Source organism: Rhamphochromis longiceps, linkage group LG23 (genome assembly GCF_057381845.1).
Source record: "Rhamphochromis longiceps isolate RC_006_pf linkage group LG23, R_longiceps_female_GT1.1, whole genome shotgun sequence".
NCBI classification, from domain to species: domain Eukaryota; kingdom Metazoa; phylum Chordata; class Actinopteri; order Cichliformes; family Cichlidae; genus Rhamphochromis; species Rhamphochromis longiceps.
This window is the reverse complement of record NC_140578.1, coordinates 17564223-17578248: the sequence shown is the minus strand read 5'-3', so window position 1 is coordinate 17578248 and position 14026 is coordinate 17564223. Positions and strand designations below refer to the sequence as shown.

The window sequence follows — 14026 nt, the reverse complement described above, 5'->3', positions numbered from 1 at the left end:
TCCTGCGAATGCTTGGGGCTCTAAAAGTGCCTTGTAGTATCTGACGCAAAGACAGTTAAGTGAAGGTCAGTGGCTTTTTGCATTCTTTACGACTCATGTTTTTCAAAACACTAACACAAAGTTCATGTCATGCTGTGCTGCCAAACATGGTATAGGTTGAGCAGCATAGTTGAGTATATGAGTGAAAAACTTACCAAGTCTTCTCTGCTAATTTCAAACAGATTATTCTGCTATTGACTACCGTTTTGAGGTTTTGGTATCCCAGATACTGACAATCAGAAGCTGACTGGTGCCTGTGAGCATGGACCCTGCTACAGTGGGGTTGGCTAAAACCATGCCACGTTTGACTGATCTGGATTGGGCCTATGCCATAGGGCAACTTCAAAGGTCACCATAAAGTTAAGTTATCATTTTGACAAATTGATGGGAAATATTTTCTTTAGTAACAGCAGAAAAGCTGTTCTCTGTTAGCTCATTAACAGGAAACTGAATAAGAGTGAGTGACAACCACAGAAACACATTCACAGAAATATAATTATCCAATAACTCGGGTAACCTGTGTAACTCATCTTTGGATATATTTACAGGTAACTATTCTAATTAGCCATTTCTTTCTGTTAAAGCAGACAAACACATGAGTATCAACTTAGCTTCAATTTAAAGCCACTGAGGGGATGTACACGAAGGCTGGAACTGAGGGACTTACTGTACTATAGTACACCAGTTTCTAGACAAAACAAAGTCTAAACTTTTTTCTTCTGGTTTTAGATTAAATGTTCAGTGCTCACCGTTAATGCTCTTGCTTATATTTATTCTTTTAAAAAGCAGTTTAAGACTCATTTATTTAGACTGGCTTTTAATTAGATTTTTTGCTGTATGTTTGATTTTTGGTGTATTTTATGTATATCTGTTTTATATGACTGTGAAGCACTTTGTGGTTTTTATCCTGTGAAGAGTGCTATATAAATAAATTGAATTGCTCTTGATTTTATCCCTGCAAGAATCCACAAACCTCCATAAAAACAAACTTGTCAGCAGGACAATGTGTGTAAAAATGTGTGTAAGAAAGAGCTGAGCTGACATTAAACATGATGGAGGATTTATTCACAGACACCAACTCACCAAAAGCATTAAGACACACATTACCTCTCTGCAGGAGAACAGCAGCCTTCTTTAAACCCAATATAAAAAGGAATCGACTGGTCACTCTTGAAGGAAAAACAGCTGGGTTCAGGTCCAGGTTGGTTCCTGTGAATAATGATGGTGCAGTGATGTGAGTGCTGATCTGTGACATGGAGAAGAGTCATGGACATTTAGAGATGGTCATCTCACCTCTGACCTTTGTCCTGGCTCTCTCTGTCTCTTTTAGAGGGAGGGACTCCCTCCTCTATGTCCTCACACTGATCCATGCTGCTGAATTCACATCCACATCAGCTCACACACATTTTTTACCTTTGCCTGCAGAGAAAACACAAATCATTCATGTGCACATCAATTGAAATCCTACTTTTCATCGTGTGTGCTGTCCACGTATCAGCTGCTTCTTTTCTGCCACAGCTGGCCTTCTCAAGACAAGGCGGCCATTTACATGAAAAGGGAAAGACTATGTCAAGGAGGGGGCCTAAGGGTACATCTTTTGCCATCTTACAATGTTGTGATTGCAGCCATTCCCCAACTCTCTGTGAATGGTACTCATGGCTATTTATCAATGATCATGACTGTTTGCATATTAATGATCAAGAAACTGACCTCACAGCCCATTATTCATTCAGTGGGCTGGTTTCATTGTTTATGGAAATGTACTGTTTAAGGTTGGGGAAACCTGCAGTCACCCGAGACGTAAGAAGTCACTTGGTTAAGTGACGAAATGTTTCTCCCAATGAAAACACCACGTCCAGATGAACAGAATCAAACTTTTAAATGTGGTGTTTAGGATCAGAAAAAAGGAGGATTCAGAAAACTGATAGCAGCTCTGAGAACTTCTTCTGTATAACTATTTATGATCAGAGATTAAGTCCTGATTTTGAACTGTTGTTAACTCCATGGACTCACGCGGAAAACTACAGTGACATTAATATTAGAGCACAGCTGAGAACTTATATGAGTATGTACGCATATAACGGAAGTCATACTCTAAATGCAGTCACACTTTAATTGAGTATTTCTAAAGTGTGGTGATACTTTAAACATTAAAACTTTTTGCAGCCTCAATGAAACATTTAGAGGATTTATTGATCAACTTCAGTGGATTTATGATCAGACATAGAAGCTGTTTTTATTTGAGGTGTTCACCAAAACCATATTCAAGTCATAGTTTAATTATAAACAAAGACTTGAAGGTGAGACACTCAGCTTTTGTTAAGTGTTGCACAAATTGTTGGGGATGTGCTCTTACACTTACACCTTGACCTATGACATGTATGAGTGTGCATGTGTAATAAATTAAATTAAAAAAAAATCTAATTATGATGGCTGTGCCAACAGGTTATGAGTCCAGAAGGGAGCAGTTAACACAGATTATACATCTACAGAGATGACAAAAACTATGTGTTATGTGAGGCAAAGTTCCTGGGGCACCTCTAGAGCAGGGCTGGGGAACTCAAGACCTCAAGGGCTGGTTTCCTGCAGGTTTTAGATATCACCCTGGGTCAAACAAATGATTAGCTCATTACAGGCCTCTGGAGAACTTCAAGACATGTTGAGGGAGTAATTTAGTCATTTAAATCAGCTGCGTTGGATCAAGGACAGATCTAAAACCCGCAGGACACCGGCCCTTGAGGCTTGGAGTTCCCCACCCGTGCCTCTAAAGGAAGAGAGAGGCCAATGAGGATTAAGACAATGAAAAAGATGACAAAAATGAAGAAGACTATGGCAAAGTGTCCCAGTAAGAAGGACAGACAAATAGAAGGAGGTAATGTAAAGTAATGTTAACCTGATATAATTGTGGCCAAAAAAAATAAATAACCTGGCAAGTCCAGAGGACAGAAATGGTGCTGCACTTTTTTTTCCCTTCCACTCATAAAGATTCAAACTGGAGATGAAGAAAGAAAGCCAATGCAAAACAAACAACTGGCACTGAAGACAACACATTAGCATTCAAGATAGGTGAATTCTAAGTTTGCGGATTGAAACAAAGGACTTGTGGTTGATGTTAGGGCAATGTCACACATAATAACAGACATTGAGAAGTTTATAGACTTTAATGAGACCTTTAAACCATAACAGTATTTTCTGGAGTTTACTGGCAGAGCAAGAAGGACTGGCATTGCATTGAAGGGGGTGAATTGAAGTCATCAGGAACTCTGAGACAAGTGCTGTACAATCATTGTTTTCATATCCACATCTTCTTGGTCAAAGCAGCGATAGCCATTGCAGCTTCAGTCACTCTCTGTGAGGGGTGCAATGAACGGGTGCATCCACAAGAACAACTGTATGACAGACTTTACTATCTAACCACTATAAGTTTTGAAATTAATGATGGGTATCATTCTTGCAATAAAAAAAAAAAATGTGTAGTACAAACGCCACACTATACACTAACAGGGAGAATCTTTCAAGGATGAAAGTGTTTGGATCAGTTTGTTAAGCATACAAACGCAACAAGAAAAAGCTAGACTCGCAATGTGAAAAGTTTGTTTAATTTTTCTTAAACAAGGTCTTCAAATCCTGAAGGTTTAGTGGAGCCTTTCCATGAACTCTGAGCTTTAGTTCTTTCCATAGATTTTCAGTTGGATTAAGGTCAGGTGATTGGCTGGTTTATTCTAGCATCTTAATTTTCTGTCTCCAAAACCAACTGACAGTTTCATTGAATCTCTTTTTGGGATCATTGTCCTGGTGAAATGTTCACACTGGTTTCATCTTCATCATCCTGGTAGGCGGCAGCAGATTTTTTTTTTTTTTAAATCAAGAATGTCTCAATACATTTTCCATTCAATTGTATAAGGCTTGCCAGTGTCATATGCTGAAAAACAGCCCCACAGCTTGATGTTCCCACCTCCAGACTTCACTGGGTGATATGGAGTGCCTTTTGATCTCAAAACATGGTGTGGCATCCAAAGAGTTCAGTTTTGGTCTCACATGATCAGACTTTATTCTTCTAGCATTTCACAGGCTTGTCTAAATGTTGATCAGTAAACTTCAAAAACACACTTCAACATGCCGTTTCTTCCGCTATGGAATCATGCGTGGTGAGCATTCATACAGTCGATGGTGGTTAAGTGCATTGAAACACTGATACATGCTGATTCCTTTCTACAGGGAGTGCAGAATTATTAGGCAAATGAGTATTTTGTCCACATCATCCTCTTCATGCATGTTGTCTTACTCCAAGGTGTATAGGCTCGAAAGCCTACTACCAATTAAGCATATTAGGTGATGTGCATCTCTGTAATGAGAAGGGGTGTGGTCTAATGACATCAACACCCTATATCAGGTGTGCATAATTATTAGGCAACGTCCTTTCCTTTGGCAAAATGGGTCAAAAGAATGACTTGACAGGCTCAGAAAAGTCAAAAATAGTGAGATATCTTGCAGAGGGATGCAGCAGTCTCAAAATTGCAAAGCTTCTGAAGCGTGATCATCGAACAATCAAGCGTTTCATTCAAAATAGTCAACAGGGTCGCAAGAAGCGTGTGGAAAAACCAAGGCGCAAAATAACTGCCCATGAACTGAGAAAAGTCAAGCGTGCAGCTGCCAAGATGCCACTTGCCACCAGTTTGGCCATATTTCAGAGCTGCAACATCACTGGAGTGCCCAAAAGCACAAGGTGTGCAATACTCAGAGACATGGCCAAGGTAAGAAAGGCTGAAAGACGACCACCACTGAACAAGACACACAAGCTGAAACGTCAAGACTGGGCCAAGAAATATCTCAAGACTGATTTTTCTAAGGTTTTATGGACTGATGAAATGAGAGTGAGTCTTGATGGGCCAGATGGATGGGCCCGTGGCTGGATTGGTAAAGGGCAGAGAGCTCCAGTCCGACTCAGACGCCAGCAAGGTGGAGGTGGAGTACTGGTTTGGGCTGGTATCATCAAAGATGAGCTTGTGGGGCCTTTTCGGGTTGAGGATGGAGTCAAGCTCAACTCTCAGTCCTACTGCCAGTTTCTGGAAGACACCTTCTTCAAGCAATGGTACAGGAAGAAGTCTGCATCCTTCAAGAAAAACGTGATTTTCATGCAGGACAATGCTCCATCACACGCATCCAAGTACTTCACAGCGTGGCTGGCAAGAAAGGGTATAAAAGAAGAAAAACTAATGACATGGCCACCTTGTTCACCTGATCTGAACCCCATTGAGAACCTGTGGTCCATCATCAAATGTGAGATTTACAAGGAGGGAAAACAGTACACCTCTCTGAACAGTGTCTGGGAGGCTGTGGTTGCTGCTGCACGCAATGTTGATGGTGAACAGATCAAAACACTGACAGAATCCATGGATGGCAGGCTTTTGAGTGTCCTTGCAAAGAAAGGTGGCTATATTGGTCGCTGATTTGTTTTTGAATGTCAGAAATGCATATTTGTGAATGTGGAGATGTTATATTGGTTTCACTGGTAAAAATAAATAATTGAAATGGGTATATATTTGTTTTTTGTTAATTTGCCAGCACAGTAATAGTCACCTGCAAACAGATATCCCCCTAAAATAGCTAAAACTAAAAACTACTTCCAAAAACATTCAGCTTTGAGATTAATGAGTTTTTTGGGTTCATTGAGAACATGGTTGTTCAATAAAAAAATTATTCCTCAAAAATACAACTTGCCTAATAATTCTGCATTCCCTGTATAACGCTCCACAAGTGCTCCTTGGCTCTTGGACAACTATTCTGATAATGGATTGGAGGGGGTGTTACCCATATAGATAAAGAAAAGCAGAGATATTAGATATAAAATAGAAATAATGAAATGTATTGTTATCCTTATATATGAAATAGAAATAAAAACGATTATTTTTTGTGCATACTGCCCAGCATTCTCACACAGTAAATTCAAAGAGTTCAGCATAACTCAGTGCAACTGCCCTTAAGATATGCAGCCATATCAAAACAAACCAGGTAATAATAAAATGTTAAACATTTGTGGTGAAAACAAGAGTGTAGCTATTCTATTGTTTAAAAGGGGCAACTGAATATTTTAAGACTGTTAAAAGAAGAGAAAACAAGCTGTAATATTTTCAAAATACTAAGCTAAGCAAGGAAAAGGTAAAAATTCTATTTTAAATATGTTGCATCTCAACATCTGAATTCTTCCATTGAGCTGTAAACTGTGAGTCATATGCGATCTTCTTTAAATGGTCTCAATATACTCAATAACCTGTTTTGTTACAGGCTTCGCTGTCTGAAGGCAGTCTAATGGATACTGTACTGTAGGTATCAGCGGTGCATAGACTCATGCCCCTGTGAGAGCAGAGGAAGCTAATTAGTTCACTGATACAGGACTGATAAAGTCATGTTGGCTTCGTGTTATGAGGTCTCACTGCTTTTCTAAACTGTGCCAAGCTGACAGGAAAGCTAAGAGCCAAGCTAAGTAATGGTATTTAAGGTCTACCAGAAGTCTCTATACTACAGTCAGCAGCTACGAACTGCTGGTTGAAATATCATAAGCCTGAATAACTTTCTGCACACAGCTAATGTTAGCCAGGAAAACATTACAGACTGCTAACATTACCTTCACACGGACACGATCATCAGACAGTAACCTCAGAAAGAAGAAACTTTGAGCAGGAAGGAAACACCTAGAGAGATTGCTGTTAGCGTCATCTCAGCTGCCAAGGAACCCGCCCCTCCTGATGATGATGATGCATTCTGTGTACGGAGGCACTCTTTCGTGGAATTTTCACACATGTAGTTCGTTTACTCTGGTCCGATTCACCCGACGAGTTTGTCAACTTATAGCTTTATCCTGCGGTTTTCACACGGAGAAAAATCTAAATGAACTCCAAGCGAACCTAAACGCGTCACTGCAAACCACGTGAGAATGTTCAGCACGCTGATTGGATGATGTAAATACAGGAAGCAGGTATTGTGTTCTGTGTTAATAGTATACAGATGTAAAAGAAGTTATAGAAGTAAAGTGGAAAATGATATAATTTCAAGAGTAAGATTTGATCATACAGGTTTAAATTTCTATTTGTACTTATTGCTTTAATCTGTGTTTGTTGTTGTTAGTGTCAAACAGGCAGGGTAACTGGAGAGATTACTGTACCAGCTTTTTGCTTCAGATCCATGAAGTAGCACGACAAGCCTCATAGTGTAAAATAGGGCAGCACTGGTAATCTGACTGAGATCGACTTGAAGTGTTCTGAAAGTTTACAGTTCAAGCTGTTCAGTTTGTGCAAAATATGGCTTGATCACAGTAAGACCCCAAGACACTGTTTGTGATTGGTTTTATTTACAATTTTGTATTTTATTTATTTAGTTTCTTATCCTGACAGCTTTCCAGCTGTCTCGACCTGTTCCTCCTTCCTCCCGGCGTCACGGTAAGAGGGAGAGCATAATTATTGAATTGCTTTCAGCTGCCCTGCCAGCCTCCCTGGCACTGCCCCTCAAGCCACCACCCTGCACCAGTGACTGAAAATCACCCATCCCCAGGTAATCCTCCACAATGCAGTTCCTGTAATTATGATGATGTGCAGGTGCTCCTGTGTGGCTTGCACATGGCAGCCATGCAGTTGGTTTGCTGTTCCAGACAGCCCACTTCTCCCAGCTCAGTGTGCCAGTGGTTCCTCCGGTTTACACCTGTACTTAATCAGAACAGCAATGGCACAAACCTCGGACAGATGTAACTTTTAAAGTGGTGCACATGTGTATGTTTCTTACTGGATAGTTAATTTAAATGCCTGTCAAACAGTAATAGCTAGCTCTGAGCTACGTTTATTATATTGACAGTCCTCAAGTATGACTATAATGTATTTGTAAAAATAAAAATTACATTGCACCTAACCTTTACTCTGGATCTGTAGTTCTCAACTTCACTGGGTATAAAACCAGGTCCACATGCAAAGATGCTGGTAGTTAAGCTTGTACAGGGCCAAGTCTGTAGAGAAGGATTAGAGTAAATATTGTCAACACAGAAACTTTTTGCTGTTTTTCTGCCTCACACATTGTGGTGTCAATATAATACGCTTGTGTGATATGTTTTATTCAAAGGAACACTTTCTTTCTCTCTGTGCTTGTCCTGCTAGACCTTAGTGCAGCGTTCGATACTGTTGACCATAATATCCTATTAGAGCGATTAGGACATGCTGTAGGTATTACAGGTACTGTGCTGCAGTGGTTTGTATCATATCTATCTAATAGACTCCAATTGGTACATATAAATGGAGAGTCCTCTTCACACACAGAGGTTAATTATGGAGTTCCACAGGGTTCAGTGCTAGGACCAATTCTGTTTACACTATACATGCTTCCCCTAGGCAGCATCATTAGAAGACATAGCATTCATTTTCACTGCTATGCAGATGACACCCAGCTCTATCTATCTATGAAGCCAGATAACACACACCAATTAGTTAAACTGCAGGAATGTCATAAAGACATAAACACCTGGATGGCCGCTAACTTTCTGCTTCTTAATTCAGATAAAACTGAGGTTATTGTACTCGGCCCTGACAATCTTAGAAATATCAGATCTAACCAGATTCTTACTCTGGATGGCATTACCTTGGCCTCCAGTAACGCTGTGAGGAACCTGGGAGTCATTTTTGACCAGGACATGTCCTTCAACGCACATATTAAACAAATATGTAAGACTGCTTTCTTCCATTTGCGCAACATCTCTAAAGTTAGAAATATCCTGTCTCAGAGTGACGCTGAAAAACTAGTTCATGCATTTATTACTTCCAGGCTGGACTACTGTAATTCATTATTATCAGGATGTCCTAAAAACTCCCTGTAGAGCCTTCAGCTAATCCAAAATGCTGCAGCAAGAGTACTGACAGGGACTAGAAAGAGAGCGCATATTTCTCCTGTTTTGGCTTCCCTTCATTGGCTTCCTGTTAAATCCAGAATTGAATTCAAAATCCTGCTCCTCACATACAAGGTCTTAAATAATCAGGCCCCATCTTATCTTAATGACCTTGTAGTACCATATCACCCTATTAGAGCACTTGCTCTTGCACTGCAGGCCTACTTGTTGTTCCTAGAGTATTTAAAAGTAGAATGGGAGGGAGAGCCTTCAGTTTTCAGGCCCCTCTTCTGTGGAACCAGAACTAGAATAAACCAGACACTATCTCTACTTTCAAGATTAGGCTTAAAACTTTCTTTTTTGCTAAAGCATATAGTTAGGGCTGGACCAGGTGACCCTGAATCCTCCCTTAGTTATGCTGCGATAAACGTAGGCTGCTGGGGATTCCCATGATGCATTGAGTTTTCCTTTCCAGTCACCTTTCTCACTCACTATGTGTTAATAGACCTCTCTGCATTGAATCATATCTGTTATTAACCTCTGTCTCTCTTCCACAGCATGTCTTTTATCCTGTCTTCCTTCTCTCACCCCAACCGGTCGCAGCCTGGTTCTGCCGGAGGTTTCTTCCTGTTAAAAGGGAGTTTTTCCTTCCCACTGTCGCCAAAGTGCTTGCTCATAGGGGGTCATATGATTGTTGGGTTTTTCTCTGTATCTATGAAGCACCTTGAGGCAACTTTTGTTGTGATTTGGTGCTATATAAATAAGATTGAATTGAATTGAAATTTCTTCAGAAGAATGATTAGCCCTCTTCCTGACCTGTCAGTGCTTCAGGTAGCAGAGGCATACAGTGACTTTGACCCGCTGCATATGCCACCAGTGAAAACAATGGGCATGAGTATGGAGAAACCACTTGTCGGATCTAAATTTGGACTAGTGCAGACAGGAAACGTATTGTCCTACAGCAGCCTGAACCCCTAATCTGATGCCTAGAGTTACATAAGAATGCTTCACCTTTTCCGTGTCTTCCTCTTAATACCCGTCATCTGTCACCAACGCAATGTGTGTGGGTATTCACTGAAGAGGGACATTTGCATTTGTAAAGTTTGCAGTTATATGGCCCACAAATTGATTCGTTACCATGAGCCATGTCTAGAACTAGCACATGCTGTGGAAATCAAGCATAACCTCCAAGCATAATGTCAAAATGTAAAAGGTTGTATCAACTGAAAGTATTTGCAGATGTCAAATTGGATTTTTTTATTAAGTCATGCTTACTACTGGCAGGTACAAGGCCAGCTTCATGTTACTGGTCTTCAGTGGTATGACTTGTGCAGAGCCTGGACTCAGACATGGAAGTTCAAAAAAATGATTAAACAAAAGTGTGATCACTTCTATTTTAACACTTACATATCAAAATACCTCTCAAAGAGACATGCACAAAAAATGTGTGAGCCTATCCTTCTATAAGCATAAGTACATGTTTCATGAAATGTTAAAAGAACATGCTAGCACATTTCCACACCTCAACTGAAATTATGTAAAGTAATCAACCAGTTATTATTTGTGTTGGGTCAAGTCAATTTTTAACAGCATTCATGAAAAAAAAACCCAATAACATTCTGAATGTAGAAAAAAAGTTAGAAGAATATTTTGAAATTTACATAAATATTTCTTTCCAGTAAAATAACAAGTTATGTATATAAGGGAAACCAACCTGCACTTGTATCAGCCCTAACTCGAAATTAGGCAAGTCACTGTAAAAGATTCATTAATGCGTCCGGCAATTGATAAAGTAAAACAGCTTATTTCTTTAACCCTTCAGATTACACACTCCACATGCGCTCTCAGATGTGGGGGACAGTAAAAACTTTTTTACCCCTATGAGGAGAAAAGGTGTGATAGCTGAATGTGAGCTGTTTCAATGGTTATCCCTCCCTGTCATGTTCGGAGGCAATAAGACGCAGGGTTCTCAAGCACGAACCACTTTTTTATTCAATTGTAGCAGCAGTGTACGTGGCTACATCAATTTCTGGAAAACACATATACACACCGGTCTCCTAGCGACCTCTAGTGGCTGCCCTCATGGTAGCCTTACTAGGACAACATAAACATATTTCGCAACATCTCCCCCTTTAACAAAAGTACTTTAAACATAAAACAGTGTTGTCAGAACGCAGGACATCACAGGGGTAGACTACCCTCAGTCCTGATAAGGGATTATTCTGCCCTTAGAACATAGAAAGGAGATAGTCCTCAGTCTCTGAATCTGAGAGGTACTTTAATCTCCCGCCCCCTGGAACTCACTCTCACAGGTGTGGTAGGGTGGAGAGGAGACCCCGGGACAGGGATTGGCAATGTCTGCCTTACTGGTGGTTCTTGGGAAGCGGCCGCCCCTTTAGTTGGAGTAGTCGATGTAGCTGGAACAGTGCTCTGCTGCTGCTCCTCAGGATCAGCGGTGCCTGGGACAGGCTGAAGGTGTCGTCTGTTGCGGCGAGTCACGTTCCCATTCGCCATCTCCACCAAGTAGGATCTCGGCTCCTTAGACTTACTGATGACCTTGGCTGGAGTCGTCCACCCCTTTTCCCCGTCAAGCTTCACTACAACATCCTGGCCTGGGAGAAGCTCAGGAAGTGGACGAGCTGAATGTCTGCGGTTGTAGAAGAATCTGTAAGAGTCCTTAGCTGCAGCATCTCTTTGGCACACTGTGTCCCTATTGACTGGACTGGGCAGCAATGTCTTTTCGAGTACTGGGACGGTGGTGCGGATTTGACGTCCTGTCATAAGTTGAGCTGGGCTTGCTGCAATTGGTGTAGAGCGGTAACTCATTAAGGCTAAGCAGGGGTCAGGCTGTTTGAGAATGTACTTGGCCGTTTGGACAGCTCTTTCAGCAGCTCCATTTGACTGGGGGTAATGAGGGCTTGACGTAGTGTGGGTGAAGCCATAACTCAGTTTGAAGTCTTGGAACTCTGATGATGTGAACTGCGTCCCATTGTCACTGACCAGTTCTAACGGGATGCCCCATCTAACGAACATGTGTTTAAGCTTGTTAATGACCTGTCTGCTGGTTGTTGTAGTGAGGGAAGCAATCTCAATGTCTCTTGAAAAATAGTCAACAACGACAAGAAAGTTCTTACCCTCAAGCTCGCAAAGATCAGCTGCAATCTTTTGCCAGGGGCCATTGGGCAGAGGAGTAGTCACGAGAGGTTCCCGTCGCTGTGTAGGCTTGTGCTCTCTGCAAAAGTTGCATGACCTCACCTTATGTGTTATTTGAAGTCCAATGTTGGGCCACCACACTGTTGATCTTGCGCGCTCTCTACATTTAGTTAGTCCTTGGTGGCCTTCATGTAATTGGTCAAGGATACTGGGTCTAAGTGCTGTGGGAATTACGATGCGATCGTGGTAGAGCACTAGACCATCTGATTCTGAAAGGTGGCTTCTGGCTGCATAAAAGCCTTGGAGTGGTGAGCTCTTTGCCATTCTCTGAGGCCACCCTTGTCTGATGAAGATGATTGCTTTTTGAAGCTCTGGGTCCCTCTGTGTAGCTCTACGAATTTCCTCCAACTTATGTGACTTGATAGGTTTGCTTGTCACTACGTTGCTCACATATGCCTTGACATGGCTGTCTGTCTCGGACAGGTAGCATCCGTGCAGTGGATGTCTGGAGAGTGCGTCCGCCACCACTAACTGTTTACCGGGAACATGCTCAGCAGTGACATTGAATCGCATCAGTCGCATCAGCAATCTCTGACATCTCAGTGGCGTTTTATCAAGGTCGTATGAGTTGATCAAAGGCACCAAGGGCTTATGGTCAGTTTGTAGACGTACATGACCCATGCCTTGGATGTAGCGGGTAAAACGTTCGCAGGCCCAGACAGATGCTAAACACTCTTTTTCGATCTGCGAATATCTTTTCTCTGCGTCTGTGAGCGTGCGAGAACAAAAGGCAACAGGCCGGAGTGGGCACTCCACCCTTTTCCGGCTGAGAACCATGGCCTCAGATTTGGAGGTGCTGATCCTCATTCCCGCTGCTTCACACTCGGCTGCGAACCGCTCCAGTGCGAGCTGGAGGCCCTCACCCGATGAAGCCAACAGAACCACATCATCTGCAAAAATCAGAGATGAGATTCTGAGGCCACCAAAGCGAAAGCCCTCCGCCACTTGGCTGCGCCTAGAAATCCTGTCCATAAAAATTATGAACAGAACCGGAGACAAAGGGCAGCCCTGGCGGAGCCCATCACCCACCGGGAACGAGTCCGACTTATTGCCGGCAATGCGAACCAAGCTCTTGCAACGGTTGTATAGGGATCGAATGGCCCGTAGCAATGGGCCAGACACCCCATATTCCCGCAACACCCCCCACAGGACACCCCGAGGGACACGGTCGAATGCCTTCTCCAAGTCCACAAAACACATGTAGACTGGTTGGGCAAACTCCCATGCACCCTCAAGTATCCTGGAGAGGATAAAGAGCTGGTCCAGTGTTCTATCATCAAAGGGTAAAATCGTCTGGCCACAGCACAGCTCAGAAGCTTCCACAGCACACACATCTTAACCTGGTTCGGGAACAGCAACATGCAGGACAGACGAGCTCTACAGAGGGTTGTGCGATCAGCTGAGCGCACCATCCGCTCCGAGCTCCCTGATCTGCACTCAATCTACAGCAGGCGGTGCTGGACCAAGGCCAGGAAGTTCGTGAAGGACCTCAGCCATCCCAACAACGGACTGTTCTCTTTGTTGAGGTCAGGAAAGCGATTCCGCTCCCTGAAGACCAACACAGAGAGACTGAGGAGGAGCTTCTTCCCGCAGGCGATACGGTCTCTCAGTCACACCACCACACAGTACTGACCCACACATATAGCTCTTATACACACTGGACATTCTGGACATTGTTTTCACTTCATCACTTAAATCACTTTAAGCATATTTGCACTGCACAAGACACTAAATAATGTGGATTGCACAACACTGGACATTATATTCTTCATTTCCAGTTAATACTTGTACAGCTGCTGTTATTGTGTTATTGTGTGTGTGTATATATATATATATATATATATATATATATATATATATATATGTATGTGTGTGTGTGTGTGTGTGTGTGTGTGTGTGTGTGTGTGTGTG

The 14026-nt window shown here is 42.2% G+C and overlaps 1 protein-coding gene across 1 annotated transcript in view; it reads right to left on the bottom strand.

Moving 5' to 3' along the window:
• Positions 1-6947, bottom strand: part of LOC146641556 (NLR family CARD domain-containing protein 3-like) — a 45565-nt gene extending 38618 nt beyond the window's left edge. The window contains exons 1-3 of the mRNA XM_085399546.1: positions 6665-6947; positions 1333-1458; positions 1147-1248 (exon numbers count right to left, since the gene is read on the bottom strand). Of these exons, the coding sequence (XP_085255672.1) occupies positions 1147-1248; positions 1333-1409 (179 nt within the window). The 5' untranslated portion in view covers positions 1410-1458; positions 6665-6947. The remainder of the gene's footprint in view (positions 1-1146; positions 1249-1332; positions 1459-6664) is intronic.
• Between the last annotated feature and the right edge of the window lie 7079 nt (positions 6948-14026).